The sequence below is a fragment of the Musa acuminata genome, chromosome BXJ2-4 (assembly GCF_036884655.1).
Source record: "Musa acuminata AAA Group cultivar baxijiao chromosome BXJ2-4, Cavendish_Baxijiao_AAA, whole genome shotgun sequence".
NCBI lineage: Eukaryota > Viridiplantae > Streptophyta > Magnoliopsida > Zingiberales > Musaceae > Musa > Musa acuminata.
Window position 1 is genome coordinate 7327189 of NC_088341.1, and position 21724 is coordinate 7348912.

At 38.1% G+C, this 21724-nt stretch overlaps 2 protein-coding genes across 2 annotated transcripts; one reads left to right on the forward strand and one right to left on the reverse strand.

Moving 5' to 3' along the window:
* Positions 1–282: 282 nt before the first annotated feature.
* LOC103981058 (protein TPR3) lies at positions 283–9595 on the reverse strand. The gene is made up of 26 exons (XM_009397640.3): positions 9459–9595; positions 8906–9021; positions 8625–8804; positions 8435–8548; positions 8187–8345; positions 7105–7282; positions 6900–7023; positions 6695–6810; positions 6429–6591; positions 6202–6311; positions 6028–6097; positions 5877–5950; positions 5695–5790; positions 5519–5614; positions 5268–5395; positions 4937–5171; positions 4687–4851; positions 4528–4611; positions 4243–4389; positions 2565–2675; positions 2295–2474; positions 2091–2219; positions 1918–2013; positions 1567–1755; positions 1323–1489; positions 283–823 (listed from the first exon to the last, which is right to left on the reverse strand). The coding sequence occupies exons 2-26, from the start codon at positions 8983–8985 to the stop codon at positions 613–615; spliced, it is 3402 nt and encodes a 1133-aa protein (XP_009395915.2). The 5' UTR covers positions 8986–9021; positions 9459–9595; the 3' UTR covers positions 283–612.
* A 751-nt stretch (positions 9596–10346) lies between these two features.
* Positions 10347–18497, forward strand: LOC135608968 (uncharacterized). Its single transcript, XM_065102054.1, has 9 exons — positions 10347–10493; positions 11001–11105; positions 12589–12727; positions 14994–15119; positions 15239–15292; positions 16189–16235; positions 16328–16435; positions 17784–17835; positions 18233–18497. Exons 2-9 carry the CDS (start codon positions 11001–11003, stop codon positions 18250–18252), a joined length of 651 nt encoding a protein of 216 aa, XP_064958126.1. The 5' UTR covers positions 10347–10493; the 3' UTR covers positions 18253–18497.
* The last annotated feature ends 3227 nt before the right edge of the window (positions 18498–21724 follow it).

Sequence of the window (21724 nt, forward strand, 5' to 3'; positions counted from 1 at the left end):
ATTCTTGGGGCAAAAGACTACTAACAATATGAAATCAAGAAAAAAATTACCAGTCAAGCATGCTACTGGAAGATAGGCATAGAACAGAGTGATAAGGCAGACCTCTAAATGTATATTTGGGTACTGGAGGTGTGTGCCTAATACCTTAAAGCAGCTGCATGCAACAAAAATCTTAGATGTCAGGTGCTTACTCTAATGCTAGAATAAAAGAAAGGCAAAACATCATTAATTTAAGACAGCGCCAGATATTTCACTTGAATAACGATCCAAGAGAAGTTGCAGTTCAAACAAACCAAACATTTCTGCATTTATATCCACATCAAAGATGATCAAACTCTGCCATGGGATACTTCTTTTCCAACATACAAGAGGCAACAGCATATGATGGCAAAGCCTGCTGGGGACTACATGACATGATTGCACATGAAGGCCGCGAAACTATAGTTAAGTCTGATGTAAACAGAGACAACCGATTTAAAGATCAACACCAGTTATTGTTGTGAGAAATTGATAATAATGCAGATTCTGCTGCATACCTCAGTTAGCCAACCAACAATTAAGGTTATGACAGAGAGAGTGAAAGGGTTAAATACTGTGATGCAATTATTTGCATCACCTCTGTGGTTGATCTGAATTAGAGGCTCCAGCAGGGAGCGGTGCGGAGATGCTGCTTGCCGATCCATTGTCCGTAGGTGGGTTAACACCCCATTTTCCTTCAGATTCTAACGGCTCTAGTACATGTACACCACCATCTGTCAGACCCAAGGCAAACTGGTTTGGTTCTGATGGATGTGCAGCAATCACAAGAGGGTACAAAGTTGTGCTGTCAAAAACAATTATGCAGTAATCAGCAATTGTCTATCTCATGAAACAAAGTTCAGTTTCAGACTGGTACAACATCAAATGCAGGTAAAAGTGCAGAATATTTATGTTGAAGAAACAAATATAACTATTCTTGGCCACATTAACAATGCATGCATCAAAAAAACTAGCAGTTTAAACTCAATCCATAAAATGTATGACTTTTTTGGATCACTTCCATCAGTTATCTTACTTGTGCCTTGTTAGAAGAATGGAGCCTCGGGAAAGCATGCACACATATAGATAACAAAATGAACAAACAAAATATAGCATGCGGCACAACAAACTACGTGATGATCCTAGTGAACAAGCAAATGAAACATTAAAATCAATAATCAAGCCACATTTGCATTGTTCAGTAATGATGAACACCATGGCTCCACACAGACTTAAATACATCAATTATTGTCTAAGAGAAAAATGAAAAAAGAGAGATTCACAAAAATGATTTTTTGACATACCTGACACTGGCAGGGAGATAAGCAGCTGGAAGGATCCGACATCGCAGCCTGAAGTTTGTGGCATTGAATACACATATGGTGGCATCTAAGAAACTAGCATATATCAACTGACTGTCACAAGAAAATGTTGCATGTGAAATGGGTGCAGAACCTTCACGAGGAGCCCACTGAAAGACAAAAGGATCAATTCAATAGAGATTAACAGAACCTCTAGGTCCCCACATTCACAATTCGACATGAATACCTGTTTCACACATTCTAGTTTAGTAGTTTCATACAAAGCAATCTGGGTCTCATGCACAGCTAGGAAGTGTATCTGATCTTGATGGAACTGAACTCGTGTATCTGAGATGGCTGCTGGAGTACGCCCAGGGGGAATTTGCAGAAATCTGCTTCTGTGTTTCTCCCACCCATCAGTTCCCCACAAACAAAGCTGCAGCCAAAAAAAACGGAAGAAGATATCCATTTTAGGAGATTAGCCTTCGATAGAAAATCATATGTGGAGTCATTATCTTCATCATAGATGCCCGGTTAAACACAAGTGAACAAAATAGATGCCCCACTATCTGCACCATGAAGAAAGGATGTCACTAACCTGAGCATCAGCTCCAGATGAGACCAGCACATTTAAGACATTTGAAAAAGCAAGACCAGTAATTCTCTTTGAGTGGCCTCTAAGTTTGCTCTTGACCTGCATAAGCATAAATTATATGAACAACATTCTTTCTTCACCCGAGAGTGTCACATGTTATCTTAGCGGCAAAGTACCTCATCAACTCGGACATTATATATCTGAATTGTAGAATCTTCCATTCCTATAGCAATTATATTATTGTCTTGTGGATGAAATGCAAGAAAAGTTGCTGCAGGTGGAGGCGCCATGAATGTCGTCATAGTCTACCATGTAAAACAAAATCGTAAATCTTAAATGTAAGAGTTAATCCATGATGCATTATGTAATCTTTGTCTAACCTTAAATGTCATCATATTGAATAGAGATATTTTCCCTCCTGATGCTGACATAACATAAGAATCGTTCTTTGACAATGCAAAGCAGTGGACTGCTTCTTCAGGATTTGTGTCAGTTATCTCATTAGTCATCAATATGCCACTTGGTGGTTGCCACAGTTGAGGGGCAACACTTGCTGTTGCCTACAACATAAGTATACCTCAGAAACATTATCACCAAAATTTTGGATTTGAGTTACACAAATAAAATAAACAATTTATTACTTCCTTTACCTTTCCACTCGAATTGCGTTCATTACGAGGCCACTTCCAGAGTAGGTGAATGGCATTTGATGCTAAAGCCAAGATTGCAATTCCAGAGTTGGTGTAAATCAATCTTGAAATCTGTAATATAAATTTCTACTAAGGACCTTGATAAGCAAGATAGAAGAACTTTTAAGTGCCAATGGTAAAAGAAGTCATCTGTCTGACATGTTTATTTGAGGTGAGAAGTAAAAACTCGATTAGCCTCTTTTGTCAGCAGATTATCCCATGTCATACATGCATCATCAAGTCATCACCCCTTTCCCATCTGGGACTCAGATGCAGACCAGGTTGAGTAACCTTGGGCTCAAAATGCCCATCTGAGGCCAGCTTGAGTGATATTCAGCTGGAACTGCCCAGACAGGTACTGGGCTAATCTGGTCCAAGTTAGGCCAAGGCCACACAATGAATTCGGACTGGTGTCATTAGTTTAACTAATACACAGACAGAATTTCATAGATTTTATAAGTAGGATATTGTGATGATCTCTTGATCGCTATGTGAAAAGATAGTGATGGAGGGCAGATGGATGAGTAGATGACAACTTTAACTACAAACTCTGTTGTTCTACAGAAAGTAAGCCCATGACAGACTTTAGTACAAAATTTCATCTCAAATGAAAGAAAAATTTGAAAGAACTTCTCAGACCTTATATATTGAACTACATTTCATAACCTGATACCCATCACCAGGCAATAAAAAAATGGAAATATGGCTAAAACAGGGAATTTTATTTAATGGATTGGCTCAAAAAATAAAAGCAATCAAAATATTAAGAATATTTTTATAGAATAAGAACATACATATTATAGAATAATTCATTACTACGGTTAGTTTTCTTGAGCATATTGTCACCAAAGCATGTGACACATATTTCAAATTCATCAAAAACAGAATCATAGCACATGTAAACGATGGACTGCAATTTCGCACAGACCAGTCTGTACCAACTAGTATTTACTGGTCTGAGCATGGACTAGTACATGGACCGCCCCCATTTTGGACGGTTCAGTCCATTTAAAAACTAAAAAGTAAAAGTTATATGTTATAAACCCCAATCGCTAGGGCTCAGCTGCTCTCGCCACCATCCTCTCGCCACAACCCCTCATCTCATCCCGAAATGCTCACCACTGCCAGCCACCCTCCTCCTCCTCCTTGTCTTCCTCCGCTTCTCCCTTCCTCTTCCTACATCCCCTCCTCTTCTTCATCTGTCCTCTTTCTCCACTATCTCCTCTTCTTCCTTCCTCCTCATTCCTCTTCCGCTCCCTCTTCCTCATCCTTCCTCTTTGGTACATACCGATGTACCATGTGTTGGTACATCGACACTAGTTGTTATGTACCAGTCTGGCCAGGAGGAACTGGAACCCTTGATGTAAACCATATAAAATATCTGAAGTTTGTCAAACGCAGGAATATGGCGACCTCATATATGAGCAGTACTTTCAAGTTTCAACCTACTAAGTAAATGAACAAAGGTCCAGGCTCAAAATGACACAAAATTGTAAAATGTTGTAAGAAACAAAAAAATAAAATCAGGTCCACTTTCAACAATTTATGAGAACTGCCCAGGCAAAATTCAACACACAACACCAGTTACGATATTGATAAATGAAATAGATCCAGTGAATTCAACCGGTGGAGATCTAACCTTGCTTGTTCTAAGATTATCCACGAGCCTTAAAGATCGACATTGAGTTGGTTCATTGACTTCAGTGAGCTTCCAGATCTTTGATTTGTCCATTGATTCATCAGTAATTCTAGGTTTTGCATCCACCAAGTTTCTGCTATCTCCATTCTACAAAAACAATAACAGTTTTAGCATAGTATTAATCTTAGAGGTTCCTGAATTCAACTGGATGACAAGAAAGCATGGTTCATGGTATTAGACTGATCATTTAGAAGAAAATTGCATGTGGAAGAACAATTCAGAGACCATTCCAGCAATTGCCATCGGTGGAGTAATTATTCCAGAACTTGTTGCAGCAGAAGCAGCAGCAGACAATGGGCTTATCACAGGCTGCACAGTAGCATCCATAATGTCATATCATTCTCACTTTATGTCAAGAACAACTAGTTAGCCAGAAAGGGCTACCTTTGTCACTGTTTCTGAAACAGCCCTAGAGGCATCAAAAGAACGATTTTCAAGTGTGCGCAACAGACGAAGTCCATCAGTATTTGCCAAAATTTTAATTCCATTATCATGCGTAGAAATGGCCAATAGTGTTCCTTCCTTGTTGAACCGAATCCTTGGACTTGCCTGAAGTTTGAAATTGAAGAGATATAAAGAGGCCATTATTTTAAGAGAGTTTATAATACATGAAGCCACCAAAAAGAGAGGATACCGGTAGGCCACCATCAGCATCAACAGTAGTTAGTATATTAGTATTGTCCATATCCCAGAACTTTATCAGAAACTCATCACCAGCAGCCAAAAACCGGTTCCGTGTGGTATCAAATTGCACAACACCCAGAGAACGTTTTCGAAATCCTTGATATGTTCTCTTCACAGCTCCTTCACTTTCATTCCACTCCACAATGAATGTTTCCCCTTCTTTACTGGTCCCACATGAAAAAAGTCTACAGAAATTAAGAGAGAACATTCAGTGAGAAATACAGAACCATGGGATATTATTCCACACTATACTAGGAAAAACAACAGTCCTGGAAATATACCTTGAACCATCAGCACTGTAAGCCATTGTAGTACACCAGTGTCCTGGGGCATCATAATCCACCCTGGATCCCAAATTGTCATACAACCATGCCTTTATTTTCCCATCTAATGCTGTTGAAAAGATGAACTGCACAATAAAAGAAGAAAAGGGTTAATAAATCTTACAGAATTTATCAAGCTCATTCAAAATAGCAATCCATAATCAATTTGACTTAAATAAAGGCTGAAATAGGTTAAATAAATAAACTGCCTGGATGTTTTCCTTGTGATGTGGGCAAACAGAATAAACAGGTGCCTCATGCCCTTCAAAGGTGTACTGCTTTGTGCCACTAGTTGCGTCCCACACCTAATGTAGCACAATATGTATAAAGCTTCAAGCGAATAAACAAACATACTTCAGATATTTTTCATTCTTCAGATGCCAACCTTAATTGTCTTGTCATCGCCACATGTTATTACAGAAAGCTGCTTACTCGGATAAGCAAATGCAATATCATTAACACCACCAACATGAGCCTCAATCTGCAAATTGGATGTTGAAGTAAGCCATAAATAAGCATAATTAGAGCAAGGAATGTATTTAAAGTTGTAGCTATTGCTTTTCAAACCTCCAGGTGCTGCCTGATATCATCGCCACCATGATAAGAATATATTTGGACAATGTGCCTTGAATAAGCAACACCTGCACAATGATTAGAAAGTATTAGTATGAGAAGTCACTGATAGTATGCTTTCTTTTGGTGCATGGAATTAGCTTACCAAACAAGGAGCCATCTGGGCTCCATATTATGCGATTAACTGATACAGCAGGATCCTTAACCAAAGAAGCCTAACACAAAGCCAAGCCACGATTCATGTTACAACACAAAAGTAAGCTTGTATCAGAGGCAAAACAAGAAGAAGTGCATTGTATCTATAAATGGAAAAACAGACCTGAAGGGACATGGAGCAAGATCCAAGTTCCCAAACCTTGAAGTTCTTAAGAATTAATCTCTCCCTAGTGCCGACATCCCATAATGCAATGTCACCCACATTTGTTCCAACTATAATATATAAAAAACACGAAAAAACCAGCCTCAGCAAGCGATGACAGAAAAAAAAATGCTAATACCTCAGAGGAGAACAACCACGACAAAGAAAAATGTTCTAAGAAAGCACACCGAGAAGAATAGTCTGCTGAACTGGATGAAAATCCATGCTCATGGGATTCGAGCCTTGGCTCAGGGTTCGTGCAACTGTTTTTGGCAAGTCCTCCAGGGTGTATGTAGCCTGGTTGTGGCTCTGAGGATAGGAAACTGGAAGTATATTCACGGGCAGATTTACCTGAATTAAGTAGTCAATATTAAAGGCAGAGTTAGGATCACCAAGCAAGCAACATCATCAAGGAGAAAAGCTATGAGGTTTTGGGTAGAAAAATCCAGCAGACCTCATCAGAAATCCCAATGGGTCTTGTTCTTTTAGATACATGGTCAGAATCTGCAGATGCATACTCTATACCAGGGTTCGCCGTTGGAGGAGTCCTTGGATGCTTCAAAATTGCAACTTCAAGAAAGGAAAAAATAACCATTCAAATCAAATGACTTTTCACAATAATCTTCTACTAATAGCTAATATAGAATCCACAACGTTACCAGGATTTGTAGGTGCATTCAGTCCAATAGCTCCACCAGAAACAGCTGGATGGGTTACAGCTGAAGGGTTAGACATCCAGCCAGCCAGGGGCATAGGAACTGGTGCTGGCGCAGGTTGAAAAGGCTAAAAAAGACCAATATATTGAACATTTGAGAGAAATATCATGAAAACAGTACACATGTAATTAAAATTTTGGTAAATTACCCCATGAGCACCCAATGGAGGAAATCCTCCTGCTTTGGGCATGGATCCAAGCAGTGAATTGTTCACTGGTGATGGAGCAAGTGCACCATTTGGTTGCCCACATGAATGATCAACAAAAAGTGTTTTAATATCTGGATTTGGCCGAGGGTTTTTGCATAGCTGGTGCTGCCAGTTCAAACTGCCAAATCATATAATTATTAGTGAAATCAAGTGCTCATTAACAAAACCCATATGATCACATAATTGAAACCAACTTGTCAGACCAAATCAGTCAAAGACAGATCTAAAACAAGCTTCTATATGCACCATGGCAAGCCTTCATTGACGCAATTCTAGTTCAGCCCTCTTCTTTAGTCATTCAACCCAGGCTGCTGCCTATATCCATCACATTGATGTCTCATCAATTATATTCAGGAGATAACCTGCACATCTTATTCTTCACTAAAGACCTTTACAAACTAATGAACAAAAAATTTAAAGCTTATTTTAGGTCACACTAATTAAGCAGTTTATTTCATCAAAAATCAAGAAATAGGCATACATCCATTGATTTCCCATTATCCAATGTTGATTACCTCAAAGACAGAATTAACTGATAATCACAATATTCCCTATTTCATTTTTCATCTTCTTTTGCTTGCTTAACCAATCAACAAAAGCAAGTCCATGTACATGATTATTTTTCAGTATGGTTATGATGACAATAAAAAATCAAGAGGAGAAGCTTATTTTGGTTGTTAAAAAAAAAAAGAAGAAGAGGAGGTATACTCTGCTGATCAGCTGTGGTAGAAAAAAAATTGGTAGATTGAACATCAAGTGAAAAGGATCAAATGATATTCTTTGATTACATTAATAGGGTAAGATATATCTAAAACAAAACAATTATTTGTAGAAACTAAGAAATGTTCCAATTTTTATTCAATATGCTCAATTATGTAGGTGAAACAATTTTGAGCTTCATTAGGTCATCCTTAAATAAACATATCATTTCTCTCCCTCTTCGGAAAATTACAAGCACCAAAAATGGAAACCTGAGCATGGCAAACAGAAAAGCAAACTATGATACCCTCTAACAGTCTTACCTCTGGTTGATTAGGGTGCGCAATCTAGAACTTTTTAGGTTTGGAAACTGAAGTTTATCTCTGAATAGGGGGTTTGCTTCAATCAGCTTCTTAAGCTCAACAAGCATTATTGTCCGTGCTGATTTTGTGTCCCCATATTTGGAAAGTTGCTCATTTTCCCTGAAAAGCAATCAGGCTACTTATAGAAGAAGAAAACAACAAAGACAAAATAAGCCATCGTAGCTGCATACAAAAGTAAAACCTCAAACCTGAAATTCTCCAAAGTTAAAAGTTGTGTGATTTCCTTAAATAGCTCCTCGTTAAATGAGGCAAAGACCTTCAAATCCTTCACAAGGATTTCAACTGCCTTTGATCGGTCATGCCTGGATGATAAAAACAAAGAACATTTTGTGAATACTGTTCTTCATAAATATTAAAAAAAAAACCTCCGAAGCCTACTTGTCCAACGCTTCAAGATACTTCTGCTTCCGTATTTCAAAGAATATCTTCATCGAATACCGGTTGTCATCAACCTTGGTGAAGCCAGAGAGGTAACGCTCCACGTTATCCCAATTCCCATTATGCACCTCATCCTCAAAATACTTCATATTAAAATAGAAGCCAGACTCCTGTTCAAGCCTGCATCCAAACCCCACAAGAATGCAAAAGAAATCACACGATAACTAACAGAAAAGGCCGTCAGTCAACAAAAAAATTTAATTTTTGACAAGGAAATCAACTTGTGAACTGTTTCTTTGAACTTCTCCTCATCGAGAAACTGCAGGATCAGAAACACAAGCTCTCTACTGAGAGATGACATAGTGTTGCCCCAGTCTCCACCTCCAAAACCCTAATTCTTCAGCCAAAAAAAAAGGCAAATCAAAAGATTAGATCTTCCGAACAACATGAAATCCGAAAAAAGGATCCAATTTTGGAGCACATCTCACACCCAAAATCAGAAGCAAGTCAAAAATGGAGCCCATGGACGAACCCAAAGTTGGCCCAGAAGCAGAGATAATCAAGAGACCAAAACAAGACCCGCCAAAATCCCTTCTTTTTTGCTTTAAAGAAGACATCTAAGTCGGGCAGCGGAATCATGGACCAAAAGCTTAGGGTTCCAACAGATCGGTGAAAGAAGAACTGCACTCCAACAAGCGCTAATCGAGGAAGAAGAGGAAGGAGAAGGAATAGAGAAAAGAAGGCCAGAGGAGAGGGGAAAATGGGGAAAGAGCTGACTTTTGCTCGATGATTCCATCGAAAAGGGGAAAGATCGAGGCAACGATCCCAGCTCACCTGCAAGTAAAAGACCGGGCGGTGGATGGGGAGAGCGATCGATCGGAGCGAGGCAAAGACCGGCGACGACGAGAGAGACGACCAATAATTTAGATCGAAAACTGTAGAAATCGGAGGGGGAAAGAGCCAATAAAATAGAAAGAATTATCATCTCCACTCTCGAAACAGAGGCCGGATTTAGACAGAGGCACTCAGGGATACGATCGCTTGCTTATCACCTAGATAACCAGTTGGCCTTATAACCCCGAAGCTATCAACGGACTGATAGGGCAACTAATGCGTGGGGCCAACCGTGAGACGGTGACATTACTGATGATTTAACACAGCGGAAACCCATACGATTTATCAGCCGTTCGATCTCAAACAGAGGATTTCTCCGTATCCAATAGGAGAACGACACCGAGAACATGCACTTCTATTGGATATGCGGTACGTGGGATTCACCAAATCCAACGTAATTGGGTTGACCGAGTCAAAGACTTATAGATGTGATTTGGGCATGTTTCTTTCTACAGGTTTCACAAAATTCTGAGACTATTATCAGATATATATATATATATATATATATATATATGACACATGTAAAGATCTTAAAAATGATTATACAGATGAACGATTTATTTTATTATTTTTATGTAATTAATCATGAACACTGGTGAGTTAAACAGCTTTAGCTGAACAATATACCATAGATGGGCTTAGCCCATGTGACTCGGCCCGTTTGGCCCATCTTGTTGGCTCAACAATAGTGTACGAGTTTGCCTCGGAATTGCCTTTCGGGCGCTACTTATGGACTCGAGTCGCGTAGTAAGCATTAGTGTTGGGTTCAACCAGGTAAGTGTTTGAGACCGAACGTCTCCGCGCGCTGTTCTCCTTCCCTGCCACGCTTCGTCTCACTCTCTCTCTCTCGCGGGAAACCCTAGGCATCCCCTCCTATACTCCTACCTGTTGCGTGCAAGTCGATCGGCGACTCGAACAACCAACGACCAGCATTCTTCCAGCGGTGGCGGCGGTGCAACGCGAGGCCTTCTTCCGGTACCTCCTCTATCGTAGCTCTCTCTCCCTCTCTCTAGCGATCCTCTTCTCGCTCGCAACTCACTCACCCTTCCTCTACTCGCTCGACTCCGCCCTTCTTCTCTACCACAGCACCCCACCACCCCGGGAGGCGGTCCCCGCTGCCCCTTTCTTTAGTGGACTCTGTTTGATTCGTTCAAATTGTGGAAGATCTTTGTTAGTGTTTGAGAATTAGGATTTTTCCAAGATGAATTATTGTGCATGTAGTTATTTCACAAAAAAAAGGAAAGATACTGACACAAAAGGGGCATTTTATTATTTGATCATGGTTATTGTTTATTTTTCTTGTCCTTCTTGAATGTGCTAGTGATTATTTAACTCAAGGATTGCAACTTCCTGTCGATCTAATGTATGCTTGTTTCTTTCTCTTCGATATGTTTTCACTTGTTTATCTGGGTCAGTTCTTATTTAATGCTTAACTGCAATATATGACTATATAATATATTTGTTATCGTTTACTATTCGCAGATGGCATTTAGAGGCCGGGGCAGGGGCCGAGGTGGTCGTGGTCGTGGTATGGGTGCAATTTATGACACCCGAATTGCAAAGCATGTACCTTATGAAGAATTCCCGGTTAGTTGGCCTCTTCTTTCGATTGGATGAGGACATAGCAGGACAAGAGGACAAATTTATAGTGATCTGCTTATATTTTGGTCTTTTATCGTGATTCCATGTTGACCTAGCAAAGGCAAAGTACAAACTTAGAAGTGGCCTTTAATCGTCCTTCTCATTCATTCTATGGTGACATATTAATTGTTATCATGACTGCTGTAGAATTTTAGCACCTTTGAAGGTTCTGTTTTGGAACTTGTAATATGAATAAAATCTTGTTTTTGAAGATGGATAGTATGCTAGCTACATGTAAGTAATATTTTTTTGCTTGTTCAACGAGTAGCATCTTTTAGGAGGCTTTCAATTAACATAAACTGTAAGGTCTATGAATGAGCTTCAGGATGAGGCTGGTTCATCTTTGCAGATTTTTATAAAAGAACAACCCAAAGTTTTTGTTTTTCTACTAAAAATTTAAATTTGGCTATTGTCTGTTGAACAAGTAGCATCTGTTAGGAGGACTTTCAATTAACATAAACTATAAGGGTTATAAATGAGCTTCAAGATGGTTTTCCTTGGAAAAATCAGTTCAACTTTGCAGATTTTTATAAAAGAACAACATAAAGTTTTTGTTTTACTACAAATTTAAATTCGACTATTGCCTGCTGAATAAGTAGCATCTGTCTTAAACTATTAGGTGTATGAATGAGCTTCGAGATGGCACTTCTTGAAAAAAAGTTCATTTTTGAAGGTTGTTGTAAAAGAACAACCTAAAGTTTTTTGCTTTTCCACTAAAAACTATGAAGCCCTATTAAGATTAAGATATTGGTTTTGGAAACTCACCTGAACTTAAACTTAGAGTTACCAGTCCGGTCCTGCACCTTAAATATGTCTTTGAATGCTTGTATGAACTGTTGCTGCTGCCTTGTGGTATCATAAATTACATTATATGACTAGAGACAGAACTGCTAAAGCAGAAAGTTTGAGATCATTGACACATGGATTCAAACTGAGAGGTTTTTTGTTCAAGAAGCTGAACTTTTCAGCTTAATGAAAACATACTCACAAATAGTCATACTCATAAACCTGCTTGTCATCATGTGTTCAACCTTATAGGTTTAAAGAAAAGACCTTTAGGCGTTATCAGGTTTTCCCTTCCATTATCTTATGGAATTGGTTTCACCTATAAATTCCTTGTGCCCTTTGTCTTTATCAATTATCAAGAATGGCATTGTGAATTTTTTAATCAACTTTCTTGGTAAGTGACAAGAAGCTTGTTTAGGACATACATTGGATTCATTAGAGAGATTATTATTTCATATATGACCTCGACGAGCACTGGTTAGAGAGATCTTACTAAAAGCACCACTACCACTGGCAGCAGAAACATTGGTGAAAAATATAGTATTTGGTATCTTTGAAATATAGGATGTGAATCAGTATCATGTTATCTACAGGTCGTGCAGCAGATCGTACTAAATAGCATGTGATGATTGTTATTCTGCAGGAAGATGTTACTTTGCCTAGTGTGCCTAGTGTTGATCCTTTATCAAATGAAGTAAAAGCATTGATAGCATCAAAGATAAAGTTGGAATATTTCTGGAAAGGCTCTTGCTACAATTTGCAAGAGGGAGGCTCTAAATCAAGTAAGGATCGAGCTCTGGATTCTTTGTTACGTTCTTTAACAATTTATCATCTTAAGGTTAATATTTGTTTTTGTCTTTTACATTGGAAAATGTGTGTTATCAGAAGTAACATAGGTTATACAAAACTAATAAGTATGCCTTTTGTACTTTACTTTGATAAACTACTTTTGACAAACTCAAACATATTGCAAATGCAATAGAGTTGTTCGTTGGACCTATTTATCTGGATCTGGTTTAAGTGTGATCCTTACTGATTTGATCCCAACCTGATACCAAAGTACCATAGTTTTAATATAATCAAATATGGTCACCACTAGAATTTCTATGTTTGCATACCTAATCTATCTCAGGCTTGGCAATTCTTGGTTCTTTACCCTATGTTTTTTAAATGCATAGCATACTCTTTATATTTGACCATATTAGCTTGGGCTTGGTATATAATGTGCAGTGATTGATATGCTAAAGCATGGGTATCCCACACTAATATTCTATAGAGAAATATGCTACGTGTTACATGGTCTAGATTTTTAATTCATCCGTTTTCCATTTTGTTTGTTGTAACACGTATGCTGTAGGGATGAAGTGGGTGGGACAGTTTCCATCTAGAACAGTTTCTGTGATTGATTGAAGTTAGATATGGTGTGTGTTTATCACATGTCCATATAGGTGTACAAACATTTCGGTTTGAAATCTTCTAGATGTGAAGATGATATTGGGTTCAATTGAAATCAAGGTCTAAAGTTTCGGTGCAATTCAAATCGGCATACTGGCACATGTTATGCTAACATACCGGTCAGCATTGAGAAAGAGGAGCTAGAGAATGATGCATAGAGGACTAGGAAGAGGAGGTGGAGGAAGAGGCTGAGGAGAAGAGGCACCAGGTGGGCCAACGACTGGCAAAGCCAGCAACAGTTGGTGCGAGAAATAGGGTTGAGGGCTTGGGAGACAGAGAGGGCATTAGTAAAAAGTTTTTAATAAAAACCCTAAACCAGATTGGACAGTGTGAAAAGCCCAGGTATTCGTACTATGGTTCAAAATTCTCTAGAAAGCCTTGTAACTTTTATAGAGAAGTACCGATCCCAAAATACGCAATTAAGTGAATCAATAAGTTTTATAATAAAAATCAAACCTAGAGGTCTAAAATATTGTCCGCTATGTATATCATAATTCCATATGAGAGGATTCATGGATATATATACCTCTTCTTGATGTTATTCTTTTATAGATTTTGTTTAAACTTTAAACAACCAAAATGCACTATACAGGCAGAATATTATGCTCTGTGTCTTTAATCAATCATTTAGAATTTTGCTACATGTGGAAATGTCTATGTGGAGATTTAAATATTTGGTGTGTGGAACTCTTTTCTATGAGTGGCTACTTTTGCTGCTTATGCTGAATATCTAGGATTAGAACTACAATGTTCTTTTGTCAAAGAATTTTGTGTTAGACATATTAACCATTTTGAGGTTCAAATAATTACGTTAGCTTTCTCAGCCGAAAGCTCAACAAGTTATGTTTTGAAGTTAGTTGTGGCCATCACTGTATACAATAGAGTGCTTGGTGGTTTGATTTACTGTGTTGGTTGTTTTGCTAGATATATCATGAATAAATATTGGTCTGATACTGTAATCTTCTGGACTGGTACAGCACCAGTGTATCAGGTGGTATACCAACCTACGCTCTCTGGTGCCAGCCAAAAAATATAAAAATTTATCCAATATTGGTCATTTCTAAGATTGACAAATACTGGATAGTCTGGATTATATGAACCATACTGACAAGTGGAAATCTTTTTCCTTCTGATACCGAGATATTATTTATTTGCGTGAGTAAAGCCCTTCCAAGTTCCAAGACATGTTCATTGTCATTATTCTGTCTAATTGAAAAAAACATGCGTCTTTGAGTTTCAGGGAAATATTTTTTTGCCTGAGTATAGCTCCTCCAAAACATATTCATTCTCCAATTCTGTTCTTAATACACGACGGTTATTATGGAAAAAAAGCATATTCATTGTCATTATTATTTCAATAAGAAAAAGAGACATGCGTCTTTGATTTCCGGTGAAATATTCTTTTTCTTTTTTGGGAATACAATGCTATTCCTTTATTGCCTTATTATTGTTATTGTTTATTGTTATGGTTATGCAAGATCTTGCTCTATCATGGGATGACCTACTTCAATTTTCTGTTTTATTCTGCATAACTGAATCCTTGTTACATTGACAATATTTGTATGCATTTTGTTGTGTGTGTGTGTTTGTCAGGGAGCCAAGTTACAGAAATCGAACGATTTTCTGACAGGTTCAAGCAAAAGGCACAAGGAAAACGTGAAGCTCTTGCACATTATCTCAAACTAACACCTTCAAATTTCCCATCTGAACTTATTCAAGGTAACAATATTTGGGGTTCATAAGTGGCTAATGTATAATTAAGAAAATGATATACTAGATTTGTTATTCTTCTTTTTGGTTCGTATGTTTGAGGTCAATTAAGTAACACTGGTTTTCAGGATCCAAACGTGTGCATCATGAGAACAAGAAATTACGATGGGATCGAGCTCCAGGTTCGATGAATATTTACAAACTTAAGCCATTGCTACATGTAAATTTTCCGCTACTTGTTTTAATCCTCATATGAGCTCTTAATTATCAAGAAGATTTAACGTTGTGCTCGCCCAACTCTTTCTTTTGTTTGGTTAGTTTGTCCATTTAGTTTGCCTTGGGGATTAGTAATTTCTTCATACGGGTTGCATAAGCATAAATTTCTTTGAGGTGGATTCTTTTGACTTGCTAACTAGCCTTCTCCATTGTTTTGGCAAGTCCCTCTCTTTTTTAAAATAGGCTTTGTTTGGAACTTCTCATCAACTTTAGAGGGTTGACATTATGTGGACAACCATTCATTAATTTCATTATATCTTTCATGGAATCTTATTTATTTTATTCTAATTCATGTTGGTGGGAAAAAGGATTAAGTGAACAGTTTTAATTCCTAAAGCTGCTTGAATTATATATCATGTCTAAAGCGAAGAATTGAGGTTTTTGACACCAGTATTTTCTCTGGTTGTAACAATCAGCAGATTTTTTAAATGGAGTTATTATTACTGTTCTTGTTACAGCCAAAAACATTATTTTTTTTAAGAAAAAGCTACCTTGTTCCTAGATTTGATGTAATTGACTGGTTAAGTAAATTGATTTCTGAGTATTGAGATCTTAGTGCAAGAGTCATATGCCTTGTCGGAGGTTTATAATTTCTTTTGCTTTAACCTTTGTATTTCATCTTTTCATCACTATTTCATTTTTCATTTTATGTTTTTGAAGATTATTTACTTGAGCATCCAAAGTTCATTTTCATATGCTGATTTTATCTAAAATATAGATGATTGATCACTGTTCTTTTCTTTATAATTTATGATGTGATATGATTGAAAGGTTCTAACTTCAATATTGTTGCATGATACAGAGGATAAGCTGTTTGATTTGTTTGAAAAGCTTGAAGAGAATTACAAGGCAAGGAACAGACTTCATTACATATATATGCCTTTAGATGTCCAAGCAGATGATGCAATTTCAGTGTTTCTACTACCACTTATAAATTTCAGGGCCAGGATGGAAAGGTGTTGAAGGAGAAAAAAGGTGAAAGTGATGATGAGGAAGATGCAGAAGAAGAAGTAGAAGAGGAGTCCAGTGATGATGATGATTATAACCAGGTAAGCACATTTTAAATTTCCACTTCAGTGGCTGGCCTCCAAATAGTGATGTAAACTTGTTTGTGAACTCCAATAGAAAGTTAGGATATCTCCTCCAACTTGTGGTTTTATTGCAAATTAGCTTCTAGAAACTAAAAGAACATCTAGTTGATTTTTCCAATCATCTATAATCCAGGTTGTATTCAAGTGATATTCTTTTCAACTTTCCACAAATCAATTGTGTGGTTGTACCCTATTAGATAATTCCATCATAGTCAGTTTGGTATAGTAGGATTGTACTGCAGTTAGTAGGAACTTTGTTTGGCAGACAGCCTATCAACCCTTGGTTTCCTATTAACTAGGGGACAATAAGAATTGTTATGTTCAGTTCTATATCATTTGAAGAACAATTTGATGCAGGTAGGTATGCTGATTGTCTGCAGTACATGAATGTATGCTTGATGGATAAGGTCAACATAATTCAAAATTTGTTATTCCATAAGTTATTTATGGGAATGGTTAGGTTTGGACGTTTGGTTGAGATGTAGTAGTAAAGGTGTTATGGGGCTAATCCCGACCCGACTTGCCTGCTAGCAAGTCAAGGAATCTTGATTTGGACCAAACTCCTATGGCTTGTGGGTCAGAAATCAATTAGAGAAGAATAATAAAAAACGTATTTGCATTGTCATGTCTCGCTAGATTCCTTTCATCTCAAAAGTCAAGGATTTGTTTTCTAGAGAATTATGCAACGACTAGACATGCCTTTGAGTGGATTGTTTGTAATTTAGGAAGCCCTCCCAAACTAGCGGAAAAAAAAAAAACAAAAAGATATTGGAGGTAGTGCACCAGTAAGGAAGTTGGAGGCTTGTTGATGTTGCCAACTTTATCAAGGGTATTTTGAACATCATCTTACAGGAGCAGGTAGTGCACCAGTAAGGAAGGGATATGAAAGCTATAGGGAGAAAAGGTTCAAATTATGTGGAAAATATGATGGCTACACAAGCTGTTAGCATGAGCACATATTTTGCATATGCAACCATTCAATAAACCCTTGCCTAAGGTGGTTAATGACCAACTTTGGATATGTAGGCAAGCTCATAAACCAAAATTTAGAACACTGGATGGACACTCCTGGACTTCATTCCACATCTAAAAGCTCCTCTCCCAACAAGATACTGCAGATAACTGTTGTTGTAGTATTTATTTGGTTGACTGAATGAAGTCCTTCAATGTTTTTGTTTTTTCATTTGGTTTGTTTGGCTGACTTAACTAATTGGTTTCTATTTAGCTGCAAGCAGATACATAATTGTCTATTATTATCATTTATGATTAGTTTCCTTCTCACTGTTTGAACTATTTATTCTTACAGAATATCGATTTTGATGACGATGAGGACGATTTAAATATGGAGGAAGAAGAGCGTAAGTTTCTCTTGATACTTTAATTTTATCATCAATTCAGCTAGAAAATCTGCAATTTGTCACTTGATTTTGGCATTATCCTAAGTTGAATCTAAGAGGAACCCTCTTATTAGTTCACAATTTATATGAAGAATTTAAATCGTGGTCCAATACTTGGATAACTTACTGGATTGATATGGTTCCGATGGATTGAATAACACTGTTTTGATACTGTTATTTGATAGGACCTAAAAGTTATAATTCCGTACCAATAATTGGTCTGATAGATATTTGAAACCATATATGCTGCATTATATTGATAAAAAAAGATCTTTGCTCAAACTTTTGGTAATTGCTTTTGCAAATTTACATGTCTAGTTTAGATTTGTTATTTGACAAAAGCCATATTTCTTTCCAGATGAAGATGTGTACGAATAGAACACTCGAAGAACCACAGCGGAATTCCAACCGGAGGATCACAATTTTCGGACTGCAGTGCTGCTGATTTGATGACAGTTAACTGCTGACAATAACTTGTTATCCCGTGGACTTTTTACAGGACGGTCTTATTTTGATTGATTTTTTAATCATTTCAAACTTGTAAATATAGGTTATATATAATCATCGTGTAGAGGTAAAACTATTCAAAAACAAACCAAATAATTATTTTGAAGGTTTTCTAATTTCGTAATTATTTTGAGGGTTTTCTAATTTCGTAGAGTAGTGCAAGTGTCGGTCAGTATAGCACCCAAGAATTACTCGAGTGACAATGGATCTTTGGAATAGTGTTCAGGGTTGGTTCACTGTATTGTTCCCATAGAAATATCATATAGGCACTTGTGGAAACTTTAGTTTATGGTAGATCACCTTTGACCTTTTGTCATGTGATCATTCAAAGCTTGTAAAGTTCATATTTGTAATTTTTATTGTCTATCAAGTGTTTGTTGAAATGATCCATTATATGTCTTTTGTATGTTATTTACGAACGAACATGTAAGAGTGTCGTATAACTTGGGTAAAACTAGCTAAGTTTGTAATAGATGGTATCAGAACGAGACAAGCATATTTAGAAACACTTAGCATGCGAAGGGGACTTAGCGGGGTTACATTGAGAGCAATCAACATGCATTACTATTTGGAAAAAACGGGTGTTGAGATATAGGGAATGGAGTTGTTGAGAGAAGCAAGCATCCTAGATTGGTATTTAGAGGAATAGTTAACCCTTTGCACGAGAGGCACCACAAGGATAAGCAAATTAAGAAGAATGCATAGTGCATAAAGGTTATGATGGTTAAGTTCGAGCTACAACTCGACATTGGCAACCAAACTTGATGATGCTCAAGGTAAGTGGAGCGCTTGGCAAAGGATGAGACTGTGTAACATAGGATGCATTATTTAGTGACTGAAAAAGTTATGCAAAACTCACCAATGTGAGGGGAATTGTTAACTCGAAGAATTTGATACTCATGTAAGGGCTTGTATGCGGATGATGGAATGTCCATGGCTATCTCAAGGCTAAAGTGTGCAGTAAGTTCAATATATTGCTAGGCTATGAGGGGTGCACCGGGGGCTATATTGGTGAAGAGTCGTAATATAGCAAATGTGTTCGTGAGGGCAGAACAATGCATAGTTTGTTCGATAAGATAGAGTAGTCCAAGGGGATGGTTGTTTTCAAAATTTCCAAAGGGAAGGATGTGAAAAGGAAAGTTGCTCTAACATGACAGATATTCATGAGGGATAAGTCTCAGTTCTCTAGAGGGAAAATCATATGCAACAGGCCACATATGTTGAGGGGGGATATCTCAAGACAACAACTCTACAAAGTTCAACAAATCGAGCGAGTGACAAGGAGTCATTGCATGATCTTGCACAAGATAATACGTTGGTAGATGTTTGTGAGATCAAGTGGAGTGACCTAAGGCAAAACCAAACGAAGGTACACTTAGAGCCGATATGAAAATCAAACTCAATGAAGAGGTGACCCGTGGAATGGTGGACACAAGGGCCACCATCAACTCAATGCAAACCAAGGGGCAAAGCAACTTGAGTGGAACTTGGTGAAGTGCCCAAGCCACGTGAAAGGAGTCGACACAGAAGACGAAACATGGAGTCGAGACACAAAGCTTTTCTTTGACAGAAGTCAAGAATATGAACTCTTATAGAGACAAGAGCGGGATCATGTCATTCCATGAGTCTCTCATTTTGATAGAGTGGACTCATCTTGCATAATGCCAAAGACGAAGGGAGCTTTGAAGCATATGCACCTCATCTCGACGAAGCATTTGATAGAAAAACTAAGGGAACTTAACTTGCGAATGTGAAATTTGGGTCAAAAGGTCGTAGCATGAGGTAAGAGGATGTGGAGGCGGATACTCTTGAAGAATATATCGCAGTCCTGTCATTCGAGTTGCCACGAAAGGAGTGATGCGTAGCGAAGATTGTGCTGTTGGGTGAGAGGGGGGGGGGGGTGCAGAGGCCCGGAATCCAAACAATGGCATACCAACTTTAGCGAACTAAGCGATGGATTGTCCTAGAGTTGTATTTCGTCCGAGTGTGACCCGAGAGTGGGTGAACGAAGGTCGATTACCAAATAAGTGAATACAATCAATACAATCGAAGGTAGCAAAGACCCTATGATGTGTTGGCAAAGGCCACATGTGGTGATATAGCAATCCAAGTTCATCCTACAAAGATCAAAATACACTAGAGATGTCACCAGGAGGTGATATGGTGCAGTGGATCATGGTGGAACAATTCAAGGCAATACGACACACACAGGAGAAGTACCATGTGGGACTTGATTATACGAAGGTATGATCGAGAGTTATTAGGAACTCCACTTTAGTGAACAACATGATGGTAAGAAGGGCTATAGATTCAAGGAGTGAATGTTATAGTATCGCAAAGTCAAGTCTTCTGTAAGTGCATCGAATTTGGCATCAGATGAAAGCCTTGATCATCAACATATGAGGGCTGTGTACCACTAAGGAAAATTTTCAGTGCAAGTACTAGTGAGTCCTATGGGGTGGCTTGATCATATAGAGGTATATTCAGAGCGATTGGAGAGTTGGATTGTTTCAAAGCTCACATTCGCTTAAGGGAGCCCGACAAGTTAGAGGACAAAACCAAGTAAGCAAACGTTGCTACCAAGGAAACTAAAAAAAACAAATTTGATGCGAGCCTTACAATACGATGGTGGAGACTATGCATGGAAGTTGTAGTATATCTTTCCATCGATTAAGGGAAACTACTTGGAGAACATAGGGGTGTTGAAGTAGATGGTCAAAATGGGTGAAGAAGTGACGATGAGTCTAAAGGGACTTAGCTACCCAAAACTAAGCTTCGGTTAGAATATAGGTGGAGTTAAAGGAGTGCTACAATATCGAGAGGCAGATCTACCGATCATGAAGAAAGGGATGCAGATGCGAGGTGACGAATAGCAGTGCAATAATAAAGGTGAGACTTTCGTGGAGTCATCGATCCCTTGCTTTCATGGAGGGAGAGCACTTAGTCGTGAAAGAGACCAACGAGGTGGAGAATGCAAAGGTAAACTCCAAGTACTGAGACAAGGCTAAAGGGCAGAGACCAGGGAACTTTGTAAGACTAGTGTCAACAAGCTTCTCGTCAAAATAGCCGAAAGTAAAGGACTTTGAGTTGATGCAGGAGTGCTAGACCAAATAACGAAGTAGACAATATACAGTTTTGTACCTTTTCTACTTAGATGAGTATGCGATAGAGATGCGGAGAAGATAGTATAATTCCAGAGACGACCAAAACTATTAGAGACTTGCTCTAAGTCAAGATGAGATTAACTTTTTTCGAGCAGAACTTCTTGTATTCCAGAAGTTCGATAGCATTTAGAAGATGAATCGTAATAGCTAACTCAATGCAAGGAGTGCAAATACTTCAG

Bases quoted from the DNA above. Each gene is read 5' to 3' on its own strand.
- LOC135608968 (XM_065102054.1), top strand. From the start codon at position 11,001: ATGGCATTTAGAGGCCGGGGCAGGGGCCGAGGTGGTCGTGGTCGTGGT. The intron at 16,236-16,327 runs GCAAGGAACAGA...TATAAATTTCAG, and splicing joins AGCTTGAAGAGAATTACAAG to GGCCAGGATGGAAAGGTGTT. The intron at 17,836-18,232 runs GTAAGTTTCTCT...ATTTCTTTCCAG, and splicing joins AAATATGGAGGAAGAAGAGC to ATGAAGATGTGTACGAATAG.
- LOC103981058 (XM_009397640.3), bottom strand. From the start codon at position 8,985: ATGTCATCTCTCAGTAGAGAGCTTGTGTTTCTGATCCTGCAGTTTCTC. The intron at 8,805-8,905 runs GTTGATTTCCTT...GTTTGGATGCAG, and splicing joins TTCAAAGAAACAGTTCACAA to GCTTGAACAGGAGTCTGGCT. The intron at 1,490-1,566 runs GTATTCATGTCG...TTTGTCTTTCAG, and splicing joins AACTAGAATGTGTGAAACAG to TGGGCTCCTCGTGAAGGTTC.